A 22931-nucleotide genomic window follows, 5' to 3' on the forward strand; every position below is an offset into this window, starting at 1 on the left:
AATGGAAGTCTATTACAAAAATGCTTCTATTTCACATTGTAATGCACCCATGCACATTTCCATCTGTTTAAATGTTTCTAAAATGTAAAGTAGCAAATTAATGCACGTTATCAATTAGTGATGGGAAGTTCGGTTCATCTAGATGTGTAACTGAACCGGTTCATGAACCAATTCATCAGTTCACCTACTGGAAATGTAATGCGCGTGAGGCAGAGCTGCAGATTCTTGTGTTACTGATGCTCCGCCCACTGAATAACCGATCAGATTCCTCCTAAATGATTCATGAGCTCTGAATCACTGTGACAGTCCGAATCAGGCAACTTTATGTAGCTACAGCACTACCAGCTTGTAGTTTGAGACAATTTTACAAATTTTATACAATTTGCTTCCTTTCCTTATGAATAAAAAAAAGAAAGCAATCTACTGTGGTTCTTTATTTTAGAATATGTAGTAGCCCTAATGAAGTAACAAGACAGCATTATGTTAAAAAAATAAAAAATATATGTTTAACGTACATTGTGGTTTTCCACACACTTCATTAAAAAACAATTGTGGGGAAAGAAATATGGGTAGCTAACAAATAAAATGCTATTGATTGTGAAAGTGTAACACAATACAGAAATTGCATATTACTCTTTGAATCAGTGAACTGTTAACAGAGCGATTCGTTGCAAACGAGTTAGCTAACAGTACACTGATTCAACAACAATGGTAATATGATCCTAGAGTGAGGCTGTCTGATTCTGCTGTGTGATTCCTTGCAAACGAGTTAGCTAACAGTACACTGAATCAACAACACTGGTAATATGATCCTAGAGTGAGGCTGTCTGATTCTGCTGTGTGATTCCTTGCAAACGAGTTAGCTAACAGTACACTGATTCAACAACAATGGTAATATGATCCTAGAGTGAGGCTGTCTGATTCTGCTGTGTGATTCCTTGCAAACAAGTTAGCTAACAGTACACTGATTCAACAACAATGGTAATATGATCCTAGAGTGAGGCTGTCTGATTCTGCTGTGTGATTCCTTGCAAACAAGTTAGCTAACAGTACACTGATTCAACAACAATGGTAATATGATCCTAGAGTGAGGTTGTCTGATTCTGCTGTGTGATTCATTGCAAAGGAGGAGTTAGCAGAACTCACTGAAGGATCATATTACTAGTGCTGCTGATGACAATAACTGAACTGTTTCAAACAAATCAGTTCTTCAGTCTGGTGAACTGATTCATACAGCTCACTGAAAAGATCCAGTTCAAAAGAACAATTCGTTCATGAACTAAACATCACTATTATCAATATCTGCAATGTATCTGCAGCGCTTCACTGAAGCTTCCTAAAACTCCATAGCAAAAAAGGAAATTACTGCTCTGGTCACAGTACTGATAACCCCGTACTGTTTTTTTCACGGTATAATAATTAATGGATTATGGCCCAGACATATTTATAACACAAAAATAAAGTTTTACCATAATTACATCATCATACTGTGGTTAGCGCTCATATTTTGTGAGGCGGCAATATGTTTACTTTATTCTTCGCTTCAATTTTTTACCCCTTCCGCTGCCAGCTAAATGGCAAAGCTTCGACGGCCTCAAAAAAGTAGGCGTGGAAATGTTGTCAGCAAACAGACTGACAAAACGTTTCGCGGCCTCATAGATTTGCTTATACACAAACCACGTGAGAAAGACTTAGTGTAGCGCAGGCGCAGTGAAGAAGCGACGGGATAGCGACATCTTTATAGCTTTAACAAGGAAAATAAAGACTGGAGCTGAACTGCAGGTGAAAGAGATAGCCCGTTGTCGGTTGATTGCCTGGAGAAACTGCCCATCATCGGGAGCAACCACACTTTAGTAGGATAGAACGCCCATCATCAGGTTTGACTGCGAATCATTAGGATAATTAATCCATCAGCATCATAACAGAGAGGTAGACCTGAGCGAACCATTAACTCAAAATGCAGGAGAGACAGCTCATCATGAGGTTAGACAGTCTACAATCAGGTGAGACAGCTGGTAATAGTGCATCATTGAGCGAGACAGCTTGTCAACAGCAATGATATCTCATTGCCAAATACCAGGAGAAAAAGCCCGTGAATAGAATTGACATCTTATTACAAAGAGAATAAACCCATGAACAGAATTGACACCTTATTACAAGTAGAGTAAACCCATGAACAGAATTGACACCTTATTACAAGTAGAGTAAACCCATGAACAGAATTGACACCTTATTACAAGTAGAGTAAACCCATGAACAGAATTGACACCTTATTACAAGTAGAGTAAACCCATGAACAGAATTGACACCTTATTACAAGTAGAGTAAACCCATGAACAGAATTGACACCTTATTACAAGTAGAGTAAACCTATGAACAGAATTGACACCTTATTACAAGTAGAGTAAACCCATGAACAGAATTGACACCTTATTACAAGTAGAGTAAACCCATGAACAGAATTGACACCTTATTACAAGTAGAGTAAACCCATGAACAGAATTGACACCTTATTACAAGTAGAGTAAACCCATGAACAGAATTGACACCTTATTACAAGTAGAGTAAACCCATGAACAGAATTGACACCTTATTACAAGTAGAGTAAACCCATGAACAGAATTGACACCTTATTACAAGTAGAGTAAACCCATGAACAGAATTGACACCTTATTACAAGTAGAGTAAACCCATGAACAGAATTGACACCTTATTACAAGTAGAGTAGGCCCATGAACAGAATTGACACCTTATTACAAGTAGAGTAGGCCCATGAACTGAAATGAGACAATCTAACATGAGGTGAGACAGTCAGTAATAACAATAGAACGCCTGTACCTTTATTGAGCGATATTGCTCATTTTCAGGATAGAAAGCCTATTAACAAATGTCAGCTTTCATTTCAGATTATGAAAATCAGAATTAAACTTTGAGTCAGACAGAGCATTGCATTTTAAACAACTTTATGAAATTTGCTTTGTATCCTTTGTTGAAGAGTAAAACGTAGGTTGGCTCAGGAGCAAACTAGCTTCCAGTAGTCCGGAGCCTACTGTAGCATATTTTTCAATAACGCATACCAAGAGAATAAAGCAAATTTAATAATAAAAGTGGAAAGTTATTTAAAATTGCACGCTGTGCCTGAATGTCCATTTAAAGTTTCATCAAGCTGCTTACAATATTAAAACTAGAGGAGGAAGTGCATGTTTGTGCACAGCAGATACTCAAATATCATTCAGTCACTGGACAACTGCTACAACACTATTGATAACCCACCTCCAAAAAAAAACTACCAGTAGATCCCAAAGGCACTGCTGGTAGATCGCTGCCTATGTGGTCAAGTTACGCAATCTCAACACTGGGGCGTGAGTAGGGTTGCTTGGGATACCACTTTATCTACCGCAGTTTGTGAAGGAGCAGGTCATTAAACAGTCTGATGATCGGACACCAAAAGTAGTACAGGATTGGATCTTGAGGGACATGGATTTCAACCAATCAATGTAGATTTTTGAACGACAACACAATTGGCCTATCAGAGGCATGATTGAGTGAGTACTCTCTCAATGGATATGGAGGTATAGAATAGTTAGGAGGGTAAGCGTCAATAGATAGTAAAAGTAAATGTGAATGCTGCTGTGCTATGCTAAAGGAACAAGTCTGACAAATGAACGTGTTGACCCGGTAAGAAATGGTCTGCATGGCGCGCTATTGAAATGTATTTGTCTAAGCCTCACTGGGTCATATCAGTCCAAGCCTGCAGCGCAAAGTTAAGGGGGTTAGTGGCAGTAATTTGAATGCAGTGTTTTGTAACATGGCACAAGGGGTTGTTCCTGTTAACCCAAATTAAAGTCAGTGCTACTTTTGTCGTCAGTATTATCTGTTGTATCTTTATGCTTTTGCACATCCATGTGTTGCTAAATCATGCAACCTTAAAGGGATATGAAACACACACACTTTTTTTTTTTTTCACGATTCAGATATAGAACATGCAATTTTAAATAGTCTAGTCAAAATTAAACTTTCATGATTCAGAGCATGCACTTTTAAGCAACTTTCTTATTTACTCTATTATCAATTTGTCTTTGTTCTCTTGGTATCTTTATTTGAAAAGGCAGGAATGTAAGCATAGGTGCCGGACCATTTTTGGTTCAACACCTGGGTAGCACTTTCTGATTGGTGTCTAAATGTAGCCACCAATCAGCAAGTGTTCCCCATGTGCTGAATCAAAAATGGTCCAGCTCCTAAGCTTACATTCAAATAAAGATAGCAAGAGAACAAAGAAAAAAATTGATAAAAGGAGTAAATTAGAAAGTTGCTTAAAATTGCATGCTCTGTCTAAATCATGAACATTTAATTTTGATTAGACTATCCCTTTTAAGCACAAACCATCCTTAAAATTCACAATTTATTAAAGGGACATGAAACCCATTTTTTTTCTTTTACGATTTAGAAAGAGCATGCGATTTTAAACAATTTTCTAATTTACTTCTATTATCTAATTTGCTGTAAACCATATCTAGATATGCTCAGTAGCTGCTGATTGGTTGCTGTACATAGATGCCTCGTATGATTGGCTCACCCATGTGCATTGTTATTTCTTCAACAAAGGATAGCTAAATAATGAAGCAAACTAGATAATAGAAGTAAATTGGAATGTTGTTTAAAATTGTATTCTCTACTTGAATCATGAAAGAAAATTTTTGGGTTTAGTGTCCCTTTAAACACTTTGAGATGGTAATATAAAATGATAAATGGTATATATAAAAAAAAAAATCTGCAATATCCTTTCATTATTTATTTTGTCCCCTTTTCCTGCAATTCCATTATGAAATTGTGAACTTTTCAGTTCCTGTTAGAAATTGAAGTGTAGAACACTCCTATATTCCACACAGCCATTGGCTGCACACTTTTACCTATTTATAACTGTCCATAATTGGTCACAGTAGAGAAGGTAACCTAAGTTACAACATGGCAGCTCCCATTGTTTTATAGACACTAAAACTTTACACTTATTTTGTCAATATTTAAATAGCTAATGAAACTTTAAAAATACATCTACATGTTATTCTCAGACTAATCTTTTCTTTAAATGCATCATTCTATCTAGCATTTATTTAGTGTTTAATGTCCCTTTTAAAGGTTATTAAAACTCACAGTTAACGGGATGCACAAGAAGTGTAGGCTCAACAAGAGGTATGTCATCTTACGTGTATCACGCCTTCCAGGTGCTTTCTCAAAGATAGTCAAGATGTTTAAAGAGGCAGTCAAGTCAAAAACTTTCGTGATTCAGATAGGGTATGCAAATTTTAAAGAACTTTCCCATTTACTATTATCAAATTTGCTTTGTTCTCTTTGGTATTCTTTGTTTAAATCTAAACCTAAGTAGGCTCATAAACGGATTTCTAAGACTTTGAAGGCCGCCTATTATTTCAGCGCATTTTGACAGTTTTTCACAGCTAGGTAGTACTAGTTCATGTGTGTAATATAGATAACATTGTGCTCACTCCTGTGAAATTATTTATGAGTCAGCACTGATTGGCTAAAATGCAAGTCTGTCAAAATAACTGAGGTAAGGGGGCAGTCTGTAGGTGCTTATATATAAGGGGCTCAATTTATCAAGCTGTTCGCCCAGCTCCGACTGCAGGTTCAGAACCTGCAGTCAGAATTTAACAAGCAGCAGTCATTAGAATTTCAATCTCCCCAGTCAAAATAGTGCTCTTGTGCAATGCTGAATTCTGGCAGCAGATTGTTGCCCACCAGAGGCGAATTGGGGCGGACAGGGGCAAATATGTACGGCCCTGTCTGCCCTAGCTTGATAAATCGAGCCCAAGCTAATCAGAGGTAAAAAGTGTATTAAAATAAGTGTTGGTAATGCAAAATTGGGGAATGGGTAATAAAAGGATTATCTATCTTTTTATACAATAACCATTTTCAGGTAGACTGTCCCTTTTTAAGTTTGTCTCTTTAAATGTTTGCAGTCGTCTTTTATTGATCTCTGTAAGTAGATTGTACTACAATTGTGACCCCCATGTATGTGTAATGGTTACCTGCTATTCACAAGCTTTTTGTCACGTAACCTGCAGATGCCCCCCAAAAAGACTGCTCGAGGAAGGAGCACTGCAGAGAAAGAGGAGCCACAAGAAGTGTCTTCTGGGAAAAGGAAGTGGAAAGCAGAACAAAGTGCTGGTCCAGAGTGTAAAAAAAGCAGTAAAAAGAATTCCCAAGCGCAGAAAGATGTACCAGCGTGCAGCAAAGGTGGTTACTCATACAGTCTGCCCAATGGGTTAAACATGTTAATAGCTTTGCAGTAACAAGTTGGTTCTGATTGCATAGGTTCTGAAGATGGAGGAATATCTACTCAGCCTTCCGACAAACAAAGAAGCATTGTGCATTATCTGTACCGGAGCACACTGGGGAATAACGTTCGTGCAAAGGTGAAATACTCTCTTGTGTGTGTTTTGCAGTAAAGTTTATTCTTGTAAATTGTTTGCTCCTCATGCAGATTATTTGTTTGGTTTTGTATGATGTATTTTTTGATATTTTTTTTTTTTTAATTTGATTTACTGTTATTTCTTTACTCTTATTAGTGACACCTGGTTTTTGTGTTAAAATTATAGGGACATACCCAAATGCTAAATCACATGAAAGCGATGCAGCATGACTTTAAAAAGCTGTCTAGAAAATATCACATCAACATCTCTATGCAAAAAGGAAGATAGTTTAACTCTAAATTTCTTCAGCTCACAATAGTAAGGGCTAGATTTATCAATGCTGAGGCGTACAGGGGCGCCTGTGGCGGGGTGAAATTACCCGCAGGTAATTAACATTGCACACGAGCGCAATTTTGCGCTCGCGTGCAATCCCGCCCCCTGCCCGCGCACAGCCAATTGCGCGCGGGCAGGAACTGTCAATCTCCTCAGTCGGACTCGACCGAGGAGATTTCATTTCGCCACAATAGAGGTGGCGAAGATGTAAGGGAAGCAGCGGTCTGGTGATCGCTGCTTGATAAATCGCGGCGAGCAAGTTCTTGTGAGAACTTGCTGCCGCAGGGGCTTGATAAATCTAGCCCTTCAGTTACTGTCAGCTGCATGTTGAAAAAGTCCTGGGACTAGCATCCCGACTGGCTTCTTTACTGGGATATCATGAGATTTCACTGAGATTTTGCGAGATTTCTTCGTACACTACTTTAAAGTGAGGAGGGAAATAACATGACTGTGCCTGCACATGGCAGCTGCATGTCCCAGGACTAGTATCCTGGCTGGCTGCTTAAAACCTATTTATAATGGGATGTGGCTACTGAGGACATTTTGAGGTAAATATCTTCCTTTTTTACATAGATGCTCAGGTGATATTTTCAGCTTTTTACAGCTATGCTGCAGCTCTTTAAAGTTGCTTGAACATTGTTTTCATGTCTCTTTAAACTTTCATGGCTTGGAGCGTGTATGTTTAAGACTATTCAATTTACTTTTAATATAATTTTTTTTGTTTTCTTAATATCATTAACCCCTCTGCAGAGGTTAAACATCTAGGGGTTATTTACAATAATTTAAGAAAAGTTATTTCATGATTGTAAATAACCCCTAGGGGCTCCATTACATATGCAGCGTCGCCCGCAAAAGCTTGCGCCGCCGGTTTTTACACGATTTTGGTATTACATATACGGCATAGCATACAAGTTACGCGCGTATATTTCACCCGTTGGCCGTATTTTCTTTTCTCCCATATATTAACATAGAACAGCCGCGCAATTTGGTATCTAATATACAGCGTAAGGACTTACACGCGCAGAATTCAGAAAATCTACTCCATTCTCATCTCCACATATTGCAGGCGCAGCAACCCTTGGAAGCCTTAACAAACGCATACATTTAAGCAGCATCTCAAATAGTTAAAGGGACAGTATACTATGAGATAGGGACAGTATACTATGAGATTTGTTTTTTAAAGCTTTATTTGTGTATTTGAAATAGCTTATTTTGAAGCCACAACCTAATCAAATGCATGGAGTTTGTAGGTATAATCGTATCTCATTACTTTATCACATTGTGTACATATACTTGCTTATTTACTTTATATTTCTTCTTAAAACAATCACCAATACTTGGAGAGAACAATAGGCAATCATAATTGTATTACCTTTATCTCTTTAGAACCCATTGGGAGTGTAATTTATTCTGCTGTTAACACAGCTTGTGATTGATGCTACAATATATAATGGGAAAGTCAAGTCCAAAGAAAACCACCTTGTTTCAAATAGGGCATGTCATTTCAAACAACTTTCCAATTTAATTCCAACACCAATATTGCTTTGTTCTCTTGGTGTTCTTAGTTGAAAGATAAACCTAGTATGGCTCATGATAATTTTATAAGACCTTGAAGGCCACCTCTTTGCAATTGTGTCAAACAAATCACAAACAACACAACCTCTCACCTGCAGCCTTAAAACACCTGATAATGCACATCCATCAGTAACATCAGTATATATATACCCATGTGTCAATTTATATTAGATGTGAGATACATTGATTTACATCTTAGAAGTGAATATTACTGCATGTACCCTTCATAAACAACTATTGTGGATGTGAGTTATAGTACAAGAATATGTCATAAACATATTACCTGTTGTTATTGCCATTTCCACACAGGTCATATTATGTTTTAACAATATTAGTGTAATAAAACACACCTTACATGAATGTGTATGACAATGATATGGGAAATAACAGAGGACAAGGTTTATGGTGAACTATAATAATATTTATATATATTTTGGGCTTCTTGGATGAGGGGGCTGAGGTGCCTGTAGTGGATTTCCTGGTTTTAGAAGATTCTGGTGTTTCTGCTGGGGTGCTTGCCACAGATGATAGGCAGGAGGCAGTGTCCTGCTGGTGTGTAAAGTGCTCAACCAACACACCCAAGAGTTGATTTTGTTCTCTCCATCTATTGTCCATCTGCATATCGGACAGAATTCGCATCATCTGTGACTGGTTCTGAACACTTGCACTTAACGATGCTGCCATGTCCCTTTGCAGCTCTATGCTACGTTGTTGTATCCTCTCTTGCCTCATGAAGAACCTCTCTTGGCCTCTTTGTATGCTCTCAGTGCTTGTTATGAGCCTCCTCTGGAGTGCAATGTATTCCTCACCCAGGGGAGAATACAATGCATCCACAGGCTCTTGAGCAACAGGGCTTCTAGTTGCTTGTGGGGCATGTTCGGCTGCAGCTGCTTGTGCTTGTGGGGCATGTTCGGCTGCAGCTGCTTGTGCTTGAGGTGCAGTTGTAGTTTCGGATATATTTCCATCTGCAGATGGTGGAGCTCGTCCCATGGATGGTGGAGCTCGTCCCATGGATGAGGATGGTGGAGCTCGTCCCATGGATGAGGATGGTGGAGCTCGTCCCATGGATGAGGATGGTGGAGCTCGTCCCATGGATGAGGATGGTGGAGCTCGTCCCATGGATGAGGATGGTGGGGCTCGTCCCATGGATGAGGATGGTGGAGCTCGTCCCATGGTTGATTGATAGTCCCAGTGTGTGACCACTCAGCCTCTTCAATTGGCACTTCTTGTGACATAGTCTGTGGGTAAAATCCATGACTGACATGAGATTGTGTTATGGGGGGGTAAATACATGGACCCTTTGTGGCCGTCTTGGCTCCCCCTCAAAGCCAAAGGAAGGATATTCCTCTGGCCAGGAATCTTGCCAGGGGTCATATGTTAATGGCGGTGGCATCACTCCCGGATCCTCAACTGAAGCCATCCAACCATGCTCATGCCTGGGAGCATACTGTTCTTGTGGTTGCCTGAAGGGTGGTGGCATGGATGTTTGCATCCTCGTGACAGGAGGTTCTGTGGAGGAGTCAAAGGATGAGAGGGATTAGTACAGTCATATATACGTCCATGTGGGCATACAATTACATGTGGCTTGTGGCCTGCGTTACTCTGAGACATGTTAGTATTGCACTATTCCACCTCATATCATGAATTGCATTGTGTTAAGTAGCAGTAATGTCAAGTATAATTGTAGATGTTTTTGTTAGTACGCCAAATACCATGCTCCTCATCGTGTACATGAATGTGTGATATATTAAAGAATGTTATATCTCAAATACATATAATACTGTTGTGTGGGATGTTACTCACCAGCATGCTGTGCTGTGGTTGCAGCCCCTGAGTCACGATCCCCTGGAAGTCCATGGACTGCTGTGATACTCGGGGACCTGCGTATCATCTCTTGCCAGTTATTATACTCTATATCCAGGGATAGACCACCACCTGTTCCCTTCTGGTGCATAGCTTCCTGCCCCATCTTTTCTTTGACACGCCTCTTGCAGTCATTCCAGCGCTTTTTCAGGCCCTCAACAGTCCTCCTCTGCAGGGCCACTCTGTTGACGGCATTCTCTACCGCCAACCATGCTGTTTTTCTCTTTTTGGCAATGCCTTTGCCCTTCTCCTGCCCGAAGAGGGCACTGTAATTGTCCAAGATGGCCTGGACAAGGGCAACATTTTCCGCAAATGAGAAGTTGGGACATGTCAGCCTCTCATCCTCCATGGCCACTTGGCTTCCTCCTTGTGATGTTCCTCCCTATACTCTCCCTCCTGCCTCCCCCCCTTCTGTCCCCATGTGCACCCTCTGTCCCTCTCCTGGATGTGCCTGCTCTCAGTTCAATCACAACCGAACACCCAGCCTATCACACTGTAAAACTCAAATAAAAGGTGTGAGGTGTTAGAACAAAAAGTGTGGTGTATTTGTATATGTACTGAATGTGTCCAATATGTAAGAATATGTGTAAGTGTACAAGCTTACTCAACAACAATGCGACCTAACTAACTCCTCTGTTTGCGCCTCCTCCTCTACTCTCACTAATCCTCCACTCCAGTGTAGTGTGTTGTAGCTCAATGAACAATCCAAACACACTGAAGAAAATGGCGGCTGCACATGGGTTTATATATGAATTTGAATATCGTAATTACGTGTCGCATTTTTATTTGAATTCTGTGTTTGTTTTTACGCGTGTTAACCTAATTTGCATAAAACTACTCTTTATTGACACTTTCCGTGGACACAAGACTGGCGTAAGTTGCTTGTGATGACTAAAATGTGTATTTGCGCACATTTCAGAAGATCGCCAGTTTGTCCTACTTACGCCAGTCTAGCATCTTAACGGCGCAGTATATGTAAAACCCCGATGTGCGAGGTGAAATTACAGGCGGCGTGGGTTTCAACGCTTGCGCCGAAGCCTGCGCCGTATATGTAATTGCGCCCTAGATCAGGGCTTGACAAACCCAGGTAGCCATTTGCTCCTAGAATTTTACCCCTGGATCCTAACTTTTTGGGTTATTCTCCATATTTATATATACAAATACCACTGTCTGTCTTGGTCCTAAAAGTATGACTGGCTCCTAAATATTCTTTCTGGCGCCTAAATTTTAAACAAATTTGTCGACCCCTGCCCTAGATGTTTAAAGGGACACTCAAGTCAAAATTAAACTTTCATGATCGGACAGAGCATGCAAGTGTAAACAACTTTACAGTTTACGTCCATTAACAAAATGTGCACAGTCTTTTTATATGTACACTTTTTGAGTCATCAGCACTTACTGAGCATGTGCAAGAATACACAGAATATACGTATACGCATTTGTGATTGGCTGATGTCTGTCACATGATACAGGAGGAGTGGAAACACACACAACTTAGTCTGAACTTCAAATGAGTAGTAGATTTTTTTTTTTCTTTTTTTTTTCTGACAAATTCCTAAGTGCTATTGTATTGTCTTTGTCATGCATTTTAACCTCTGCAGGGGGGTTATTTACAATCAATGTAGAAAAATCATTAAACCTTTCTAAAAAGTTCAACATTAAAATCTATGAGAATTTAATTGCACTATTATAGTTTATATTTACGTTGTAATTCAGAACATTGCAAAGCTGTAATACCTGGTAAATTATATGTGTATTTTGTATTATCTGTTGAACTTTTTTTTTTTTTTTTTTTAAATCTATGCGAATTTTTTAGGATAATTTATATGATAAGCTATTCTAAAGGATTGTGGTTGACCCCATGTGAGAGCATTTCTATGATTGCACTGTTGCTTGCATATAACATGTTAGATCATTTTCTTTTTGCACTTTTATTTTCCTTTAAAGACATAAAGCTTAAAAAAAAATTCTCCCTTTCAAAAGATCATTGTAAACATTTAATTTCTTTTTTAAGACACGATGAGTCCACGGATCATCTTAATTACTGATGGGATATTCACCTCCTGGTCAGCAGGAGGAGGCAAAGAGCACCACAGTAGAGCTGTTAAATAGCTCCTCCCTTCGCCCCCACCCCAGTCATTCTCTTTGCCTACGTTAGTGATAGGAAGAGGTAAAGTGAGGTGTTAGTATAGATTCTTCAATCAAGAGTTTATTATTTTTAAAGTAGTACAATATTGTGCTGCTTTTGTCCTAGGGTGTAGCCGTAGTCCATATCAGTCTCTTCATAATTCATAATTCTCACTGCGCCTCCCATATTTCTTGCTGCCCTATATCCTTCAGTCTGAGGTAATCTTTAACTCAGCATTTTATTCTCCTCAGGTCGATGTGAGGAATAGGACCTCTCAAACTTGAGAGCTGCCAGGCAGAAGCCAAGGTAAGTGCTAATTTAAGTTTTCTGGGAAAAGGACTCAGAAATTTTATAAGCACACTGGAACATGTAACATAAGGGGCTCTTTATTAATGTAGTGCTTTATGTTGGGACATTAAACATTTTTCAGGTGGGAAAAACTATTTGGGCAGTTTGATATGCTAGGGCACTGGGGCTCAGGGGTTATGCTGCAAGATCTCGCGGATCTTTAATGGCTTCGGTGGTTCACTTGTTTGTTAGGAAGGAAACGTTACTTAAGTCACGTCGTAGCGCTTCAGTTATCAGAGAAGCTGTGGGAAGTGCGCAGTAGAAAAAGTTCAGTCCTTAGTATTGACCGGTCTGTTCTGAAGTCGCATGGAGAACATGCGTTACTAGTACAGACGCGGTCTTCTCTGTATATCAGCTGTTGTTGATTTGCTATCGGATCGTCTGCAGACAGGGAAGGAGTCTTTGAGCGATCTTCAGTAAGGTAGGATCACTTGAGCAGAGTGCTGAGGTGCAGAGGTTGGAGGTTGTATTAGTTATTTGTAAAGAAAAGAAACGTTATTTAAACTGCAGTTTGCAAGAGAAAATAAAAAGGACCGTTTTGTATTTAAAGTGACACTAACGTTTTTATTTTTAGTATAATTCTGATAATTTTTTGTTATTAATTGGAATATTGTGTGTAAGCATGGATCAAGGGGACTTGCAAGATGTCACCTGTGCTTTATGTTTTGATGCTAATGTGGAACCACCAATCCCTTTCTGTCCTTCATGTGTACAAAGGACTTTGAGTTATAGGGATAAGATTTTTTCAGAGTCCGTCTCTTCTAGGGCAGATGTTGTCCAAGAGTCTAATGACGAGGGTCAATATATGCTGCAGCTTTCTCCCCAAGCGTCCCAAACTTTATGGCCCGCACAAGCAGTGCCCTGCACTTCTGCTATAGTTACTGCTGGAGTTACTTTAAAAGACATTGCTTCTCTCATGTCTTCTACAATTTCTGATGCATTATCTGCTTTCCCAATGTTGCAGGGCAAGCGTAAGAAGAAAGCCAGACATTCACTTAGTTCTGATGCAATTGTTGCAGTCTTAGAGGTACCCTTCCAAGACCATGAAGAGGAGGGTCCTGCTGTTTATTCTGAGGGTGAAATCTCAGATTCGGAAGATTCATTGCCTCTGACAGATTCAGAGGTTTTAACTTTTAGGTTTAAGTTAGAACACCTCCGCCTGCTACTCAGGGAGGTTTTGGTTACTTTAGACGACTGTGACTCTACGGTTGTGGTGGCCCCTGCGAAGTCTAGTAAATTGGACAAGTATTTCGAAGTTCCTTCTTACTCAGACGTATTTCAGGTTCCAAAGCGAGCTTCGGAGATCGTTACTAAGGAGTGGGAGAGACCAGGCATTCCCTTTTCCCATCTCCTATTTTTAAGAAGATGTTTCCCATAGCTGACTCTTTCAAGGAGGCTTGGCAAACAGTTCCTAACGTGGAAGGGGCTATTTCAACCTTAGCCAAGAGAACCACTATTCCCATAGAGGATAATAGTGCTTTCAAAGATCCTATGGACAAAAAATTAGAGGGTTTACTTAAAGATTTATGTTCACCAGGGTCTGCTGTTGCAGCCTGCTGCATGCATTGCTACTGTCACTAGTGCGGCAACATATTGGATTGATGCTCTGTCTAGTCTCTCAGGACTGAGACTTCCTTGGAGGAGATCCAAGACAGGATAAAAGCTCTGAAGCTGGCTAATGCTTTTATTACGGATGCTTCCCTTCAGATTATTAAGTTGGCGGCTAAGAGTTTGAGTTTCTCTGTACTAGCCCGCAGAGCCTTATGGTTAAAACCTTGGTCTGCGGACGTGTCATCTAAGTCTAAGCTTCTAGCGATCCCTTACAAGGGGAAGACCTTGTTTGGACCTGGCCTGACAGAAATTATCTCTGATATTACGGGGGGTAAGGGTCATCTCTTTCCTCAGGATAAGAGAAACAAACAAAAAGGATGACAGAGTAATTTTCGTTCCTTTCGAAATTTCAAGGGAAATTCCTTCTCTTCCTCCACTAAGCAGGAACAAGCTAAACCTACATGGAGACCCAACCAGTCTTGGAACAAGGGTAAACAATCCAAGAAGCCTGCTAATGAGTCCAAAACAGCATGAAGGGCATGCCCCAATCCGGGACCGTATCTGGTAGTGGACAGACTTTCCTTATTCGTTCAGGCTTGAGTTTGGGACGTTCAGGATCCCTGGGCAATAGCAATAGTGTCTCAGGGATACAAATTGGAGTTCAAAGGTTTTCCTCCCAGAGGCAGATTTCTTCCTCCAAGATTGTCTGCAGATCAGACAAAAGGAGAGGCTTCTTACATTGTGTAAAAGACCTCTCTGCCCTGGGAGTGATTGTTCCTGTCCCAGTACAGGAACAAGGTCAGGGTTTCTATTCCAATCTATTCGTGGTTCCCAAAAAGGAGGGAACCTTCAGACCAATTTTAGATCTAAAGAGTCTAAACAAATTTCTCAGAGTTCCGTCCTTCAAGATGGAAATTATACGTTCCATTGATCCAGGAGGGTCAATTTATGACAACAGTGGATTTAAAGGACGCGTATCTACATGTTCCCATTCACAGGGATCATCACAAGTTTTCTAAGGTTTGCCATCCAGGACAAGCACTTCCAGTTCGTGGCTCTGCCTTTCGGTCTGGCCACTGCTCCCAGAATCTTCACAAAGGTTCTGGGGTCTCTGTTGGCGGTTCTTCGGTCACGGGGCATAGGAGTGGTGCCTTATCTGGATTACATTCTAGTCCATCTTTTCAACAAGCAAGATCCCACACCGACATAGTGTTATCTTTCCTGAGAACTCACCGGTGGGAGGTAAATGTGGGAAAGAGTTACCTAGTTCCAGAACCATAATAGACTCCTTGTCCATGAAGATATTTCTGACAGAAATCAGGAAATCAAAGTTTATCAATTCTTGTCAAGTACTTCAGTCCACTCCTCAGCCGTCAGTGGCTCAGTGCATGGAGTTAATAGGGCTGATGGTGGCAGCGATGGACATCATCCCGTTTGCTCGTTTCCATCTCAGACCTCTGCAGCTAAGCATGCTCAGGCAATGGAACGGGGATTATGCAGACTTGTCTCCTCGAATAACTCTGGAAAAGGAGACAAGGGACTCTCTTCAATGGTGGTTGTCTCTGGATCATCTCTCCCAGGGGACCTGCTTTTCGCAGAACATCTTGGGTGATTGTGACAACAGACGCCAGCCTTCTGGGGTGGGGAGCAGTCTGGGGTTCCCTAAAGGCTCAGGGAGTTTGGACTCACTCAGAGTCTGTTCTCCCCATAAACATTCTGGAACTGAGAGCGATCTTCAATGCTCTTCTGGCCTGGCCCCAGTTGGCCATGGTCCAGTTTATCAGGTTCCAGTCGGACAACATATCTTCAGTGGCTTACATCAATCATCAGGGAGGAACGAGGAGTTCCTTAGCGATGGAGGTATCCAAGATAATTCAGTGGGCGGAGGCTCATTCTTGCTGTCTGTCAGCGATCCACATTCCAGGGGTGGACAACTGGGAAGCGGACATCCTGAGCAGGCAGACTTTTCATCCGGGGGAGTGGGAACTCCATCCGGAAGTGTTCTCCGATCTGATTCTCAAGTGGGGTCAGCCGGAGTTGGATCTCATGGCATCTCGTCGGAATGCCAAGCTCCCGAGATATGGGTCAAGGTCCAGGGACCCCCAGGCAGCACTGATAGCACCAGCCTGGCCTCGCAGGATTTGGTATGCGGATCTGGTGGAGATGGCATCTCTGCCACCTTGGAGACTCCCGTTGAGGAAGGACGTTCTGATTCAGGGACCTTTCCTTCATCCAAATCTAGTTTCTCTGAAGCTGACTGCTTGGAGATTGAACGCTTAATTTTATCCAAGCTGGGTTTTTCTGAATCGGTCATAGAGACCATGATTCAGGCTCGTAAGCCTGTAACTAGGAAGATTTTACCATAAAATTTGGTGTAAATACATTTTATTGGTGTGAATCCAAGGGCTATTCATGGAATAGGGTTAGGATTCCTAGAATTTTGTCTTTTCTCCAAGAGGGTTTGGAGAAGGGTTTATCGACGAGTTCTCTAAAGGGTCAGATCTCGGCTTTATCTATTTTGTTACACAAACATCTGGCGGATGTTCCAGATGTTCAATCATTTTGTCAGGCCTTGGTCAGGATCAGGCCTGTGTTCAAACCAGTTACTCCTCCATGGAGTCTTAATTTAGTTCTCAAAGTTCTTCAAGGGGTTCTGTTTGAGCCTATGCATTCCTTAGATATTAAGTTGCTATCTTGGCAAGTTTTTTATTTCTTGTGGCTATTTCTTCTGCTCGGAGAGTGTCAGAACTCTCAGCATTACAGTATGAATCACCTTACCTTATTTTTCATTCAGATAAGGTAGTTTTACGTACTAAGTTAGGATTTCTTCCTAAGGTTGTTTCTGATCGGAACATTAATCAGGAGATTGTTGTTCCTTCCTTGTGTCCTAATCCTTGTTCTTAGAAGGAAAGACTTCTGCACAATTTGAACGTGGTCTGTGCTTTAAAGTTTTTTTATTTACAGGTGACTAAGGATTTTCGCCACTCTTCTTCTGTGTTTGCGGTTTTCTCGGGAAAACGTAAGGGACAGAAAGCTACGGCTACTTCTTTCTTTTTTGCTGAAGAGCATTATACGTTTTGCTTATGAGACTGCTGGACAGCAGCCTCCCGAGAGAGTTACGGCTCATTCCACGAGGGCTGTTGCTTCCTCATGGGCATTCAAAAATGAATCTTCTGTAGAACAGATTTGCAAGGCAGGTTTTTGGGAGAAAGGTTCTTCAAGCACAGTGGTGCCTTCCGTTTAGGTTCCCTGTTTTGTCCCTCCCGTATCATCTGTGTACTCTAGCTTGGTTATTGAATCCCATCAGTAATTAAGATGATCCGTGGACTCATCGTGTCTTAAAAAAGAAAAGAAAATTTATGCTTACCTGATTTATTTATTTTTTGACACGATAAGTCCACGGCCTGCCCTGTTCTTGGGTTATGGTAAACTCCAGACACCTTTGCACCTTGGCTTTTCCTTTCTCTTCCTAACTTCGGTCGAATGACTGGAGTGGGAGGGAAGGGAGGAGCTATTTAACAGCTCTGCTGTGGTGCTCTTTGCCTCCTGCTGACCAGGAGGTGAATATCTCATCAGTAATTAAGATGATCTGTGGACTCATCATGTCAAAAAAGAAATAAATTTATCATTCAAGCATACATTTTCTTTTTCATAATTGCTTACCTTTTATCGACTTAACCCCATTTTCATGCAATCTTCAATTGAAAATTACTTATTTTCCAAACCCCACATAGGACTTTTTATACGAGTCCTTTCGGGGGGGTCTACCCGGGTAGGAAAATGGGGGCACTATAACCTAATGCATGTGCGCCGTTCCTACTGCTCAGCTGAGAAGTCGATTATGTCACCCCATTCCTTTGCTAAAAGTAGACCAGCTCTATCAATCACAGAGTGGGTCAATAGGTAAGTATGGAGTGCTACTATATAAAAAAATCTCCCCTACTTATAACGAGCAGAATTTCTATAGATTTTATTATTTTGGGTAGCGATCCCCTATACTAACGAGCAGGCAAGATTTTTTTTTGTTGTTAAGAGAGAGAGAGATAAAAATAGGTCAATGCTTAAAGTGATAGTAAAGCCTAGCGTTTGTGAAATGCTAGGTTTTACTAGTGGAACAAAATACAACATTTAAAATTAGAGGGAGGTAAAAGGTGAGTTTAAAATCGTCCACTACGCACAAAATATAGAAAAAATAACTCATTGTGTAGTTCATTAACAAATCTAGACAGGCCAGAAGGCTTGTTTTTCCCACAGAAAACCTCTGAATTACATTGTTTCTAATGCAGCAAATGATTCTGGGTAAGATATGCAAATTAGGTTCACAATGACACACCTTCTAGCCTGTCTAGATTTGTTAATGAACTACACAATTAGTTATTTTTTCTAGTTTTTGTGCGTAGTGGAGGATTTTAAACTCACCTTTTACCTCCCCCTAATTTTAAATGTTGTTATATTTTGCCCCGAAATCAACTTCACCCAGCAGTGATTCAAACCTTCTCCCAGCTGATGAGTTGCAGAAACCACAAAACAGTCTGTCCTGGGATGGTTATGAATCACTGCACTAACCCTAGCTAAGCATATAAGCTGTGTGAACAGCGATGCTTTGGCGTAAAGGGAATCTGCTGAAAAGTAGACTTTAAGTTAAAAGGTGTGTCATTGTGAACCTAATTTGCATATCTTACCCAGAATCCTTTGCTGGATTGGAAACAATGTAATTCAGAGGTTTTCTGGGGGGAAAACAAGCCTGACCTGTCTAGATTTGTTAATGAACTACACAATTAGTTATTTTTTCTAGTGGAACAAATAAAGAGGACTTTCATGCTGGAAGTTCCTTTATTTGTCTGAAGCGTTCGCCACACTGAGTTCCTCAGGCAGCCCACAGCAGAACGCTATTTTCAGTGAGGTGACGTTTCCAACCGATAGCCGTGTGGGCCAGCTGACATTTTGCCGGATAGCTAGCATGCTATTGGCTAAAATCACCTCAGTGATAAAATAGTGTTCTGCCGTGGACTGCCTGAGGCTCTCAGCATCTTCTTCAATGAACCACAGTGCACATGCGAACACAAACTCAGGATAATTATATGCCGAAATGTAAGTGTGGATTGGACCATTAGTTTAGCACTTGAATAACCCTTTTTATATTGGTAATTTTAAATAATTTTAAAGTATAAAGAAGCAGCGCTTGAACATACAAGTAAGTGTATTAGATTGTGCTACACTTTATAAATCTGATATGTTTTTTTAATGGGGCTTATGATCTGTGTGTTTATTAATCCTTTCACGTTGTGTTTATCTCTTAACAGTACCTGCAAACACCATTCCTACGTTCCTTAGCTTCCTACATACTATATTGTAGCAACAGTCCCTTTGACAGGAGGGTTACCACCTTGGAGTGGCACCCCACTCACCCAAACACAGTGGCGGTGGGGTCAAAAGGAGGAGACATCATTTTGTGGGACTATGAGAAGCTCAATAACACTCTCATTCCTGGGGTATGTCCATCATTTACTGTGCAGTGGCTCCATTTAACATGTAGTCAAGAAAGCCTGTGTCCTTCCTGTAGTCAAAATTCAGTCTCTGCTCTAACAACCTACATTCTTGCCCTTACAGATTGGAGCCGGAGGTTGTATCACAGGAATGAAGTTTGATCCATTTAATCCTAATCAGTTGTACATTTCATCTGTAGCTGGTAGTACCATCCTGCAGGATCTCACTGGACGCACTGTGCAAGTCTTCACCAACACCGAGGACTGGGCGTGAGTAACCTTGTTCTATAAAAGGGAACAGAATACAGGCAATATTATATTTTTCACAGACATTTTAAAGGGACATTAAACACTAAATAAATGCTGGATAGAATGATGCAAAATGAGTGTAAAATTTTAGTGTCTATAAAACAATGGGAGCTGCCATGTTGTAACTTAGGTGTGACCAATTAGGGACAGTTATAAATAGATCGCTTGAGAGTGCAGCCAATTTCTATCAGGAACTGAAAAGATCTCAATTTCAGAATGGAATTACAGGAAAAGAAGACAAAATAAATAATGAAAGTATATTGCAGAGGCTTTTTTAAATATACGATTTATCATTTTATATTACCGTTCTCAAAGTGTTTAATGTCCCTTTAAACTCCCCATCATTATAACTTTTTTTTTAAAAAAGTAAAGTGCTTTTATTTTGCTTTTCTGTAATTTAATTGTGAATTTTAGTGTGTGTGTGTGTGGTGTGTGGGGGGGGGGGTGTTCCACCTCCCTAGACAGATTTTTTTTGTGCATTTTTCATAATTCAAAACCTTGACACTACAAAATTGTACAGAGATATTGCTGTTCTCTCTTGTTAAAGGGACATGAAACCCAATTTTTTTTCTTCATGATTTAGGCAGAACATACAATTTTAAACAACTTTCCAGTTTACTTCTATTATCAAATTTGCTTAATTCTCTTTGTATCATTTGTTGAAGGAGCAATTGAACACATGGGTGAGCCAATGACAATCGGTGTGTGTTTGTGTGTATAATATATATATATATATATATATAAATTTTGTCCTGTCTTTTACAAGTCTTGTATTGTTTTATTTAAATGAATTGTATCCATGGACAGCGGAATATGTTGGCGCTTCATAAATAAAGTATAATAAAATAAATATATATATATCTCCACCGATCAGCAGCTAGAACCTATGTCCTTTGCTGCTCCTAATAAACCTTTCAGCAAATGATAACAAGAGAAGGAAGCAAATTAAATAGAAGTATATTAGAAAGTTGTTTAAAATTGTATGATCTGTCTAAATCACGAATGTCTAATAATGACTTTACTGTCCCTTTAATGCTCACTTTCACTGGTCACTGCTAAGGTGGTAAGATAAACAATATGATGTTTTTTCAAAGAATTTTGTCCCTTCACTGCAGTGCAAATATTAATGAAATTTGTTAACATAATGACAGTTTTAAATCCAAACATATTCTGAAATTTAATTTTTTTTTAATTTATATTTAAAAAAATTTTTTTATCAAAAAGTGCAATTTTTCTTTCCATGTCTGTCACAATCTTCTCTTTTGTGTCTTTTTTTTCTTTCTTTCTAAAATGCAAATAATAGTCCTTATTTATTAGGGATGCACCGAAATTTCGGCCACAGAAATGTTTTGGCCGAAAATGTGTGTTTTTTTTGTTTTTTTTGCCTGTTATTTTCGGTAAAATTATTGTGTAGCATATTTAAAATTTGATGCTAGTCTAGAGCTGTTGTTTGAGTTCATTACTTGACTTACTGTTTTTTACATATAATAATAATAATAATTTTCTAGGACTATACTTTATTTGGATAATTGTTAAAAAACAAACAAAAAAAAAAACCTATTAAATCTGATTCTGTTACATAGAACTAAATAAAGAATAATACAGTATATTGATATTTAATAATGTGTAGGGATGCACCAAAAGTTCGGTCGCAGAAAAGTCCTTTTTGGCCAAGGGCATCCTGAATTTTCGGTTTCCGTCCAGAATTTAAATTTCGGTGCATCAATAATATTTATTTAAAACAACACATTTTACCTTTCTGGTTACAGTACTGCACTATCTTTCTTATGTTGCTCGTATAAGCTGTATAATGACATGTAAATATTACCTAAATGGCATAAGATATCGTTGTTTAAATTTTGGTTCCATCCCCTCTCCAAACTGTCCCATTTTAAAGATGCAAATAGTCCAAAATCCAAACCTTTTTCCGGTACCAAGCAGTTTGGATAAAGGGTTTTCTACCTGTATGTATTTTGAGTCATTACCAGATACTACAACACCTTAGGCTCTCGAAGCAAGTGCTGTGTTTAAAATGCTGGTGCACGGTGCATACTTAAATGCACGTTTGAATCTGCTTTTAGCTTTTATTAGAAACATTTTTGCTAATAAATGTATATTACAAAAATGCTTCCCCACAATACATAAACTTGAGATCCCTTATTTGAAAGCAGCATTCCTGTTCTTTCAAATGAGTGGTCCATGTGTGTCATGATGCCACATCAATGACAAATACCTCTGTGTTGGTTCTAATTTGGGGGCTTACAACACTTTATTTCTCCCTCACCATAATAATATATCATAACCGTGTTCTCTCCAGGACCTTTATAGCGGATGCACCACCCAGCTAAAATTTAAGGCAATATTAAACTAAAATTAGCTTATTTTTATTGCACAAATTATCATTAAAGTGAAAGTAAACTTTGAATGAAAGCACGGTTTTTAAAAATACTATTAAAAACGGGCACTTTCATTCATCAAAGTTTAGAAAGCAGCCGTTTTTGTTTAAAAACTTACCTTCTCTTCACAGCCGGAGCAGCTTCCCCCGCCCGGAGATCCTCTCCTCAAACAGACTAATCCGACTTCCTCAAATTACAGCTTTCCCCCCAGGGGTAACATTGCCTGAGGCCATGACGTGATTGCAGGAAGCCGGATGGTTTATAATAGTATTTTTAAAAACCAGGCTTTCATTCATCAAAGTTTACCTTCATTTTAAAGGGACATTAAACACTTTGAGATGGTAATAATATAAAAGGATAAATCCTATATAAATAAAGTCTGCAATATATTTTATTTTGTCCCCTTTTTCCTTTAATTCCATTCTGAAATTGTGAGCTTTTCAGTTCCTGTTGGAAATGAAAGTGCAGAACACTTATCTTTCACACAGCCATTGCACACTTTAGTGACCTATTT

At 39.6% G+C, this 22931-nt stretch overlaps 1 protein-coding gene across 4 annotated transcripts in view; it reads left to right on the forward strand.

Moving 5' to 3' along the window:
* Positions 1 to 1717: 1717 nt before the first annotated feature.
* The window catches only part of DDB2 (damage specific DNA binding protein 2), a 75163-nt gene continuing 53949 nt past the window's right edge, over positions 1718 to 22931 (forward strand). The window contains exons 1-5 of one of the 4 annotated variants that reach the window (XM_053720332.1): positions 1718 to 1776; positions 6075 to 6252; positions 6331 to 6431; positions 19530 to 19718; positions 19837 to 19982. In XM_053720332.1, coding sequence (XP_053576307.1) covers positions 6081 to 6252; positions 6331 to 6431; positions 19530 to 19718; positions 19837 to 19982 — 608 coding nt within the window. In that variant the 5' untranslated portion in view covers positions 1718 to 1776; positions 6075 to 6080. Of the gene's footprint in view, positions 1878 to 3006; positions 3546 to 3566; positions 3679 to 6074; positions 6253 to 6330; positions 6432 to 19529; positions 19719 to 19836; positions 19983 to 22931 lie in introns of those variants that run through there. The other 3 variants (XM_053720331.1, XM_053720333.1, XM_053720330.1) reach the window with 3 other exon arrangements.

The sequence above is a fragment of the Bombina bombina genome, chromosome 7, assembly GCF_027579735.1.
Source record: "Bombina bombina isolate aBomBom1 chromosome 7, aBomBom1.pri, whole genome shotgun sequence".
In the NCBI taxonomy this organism is placed as follows: Eukaryota; Metazoa; Chordata; class Amphibia; order Anura; family Bombinatoridae; genus Bombina; species Bombina bombina.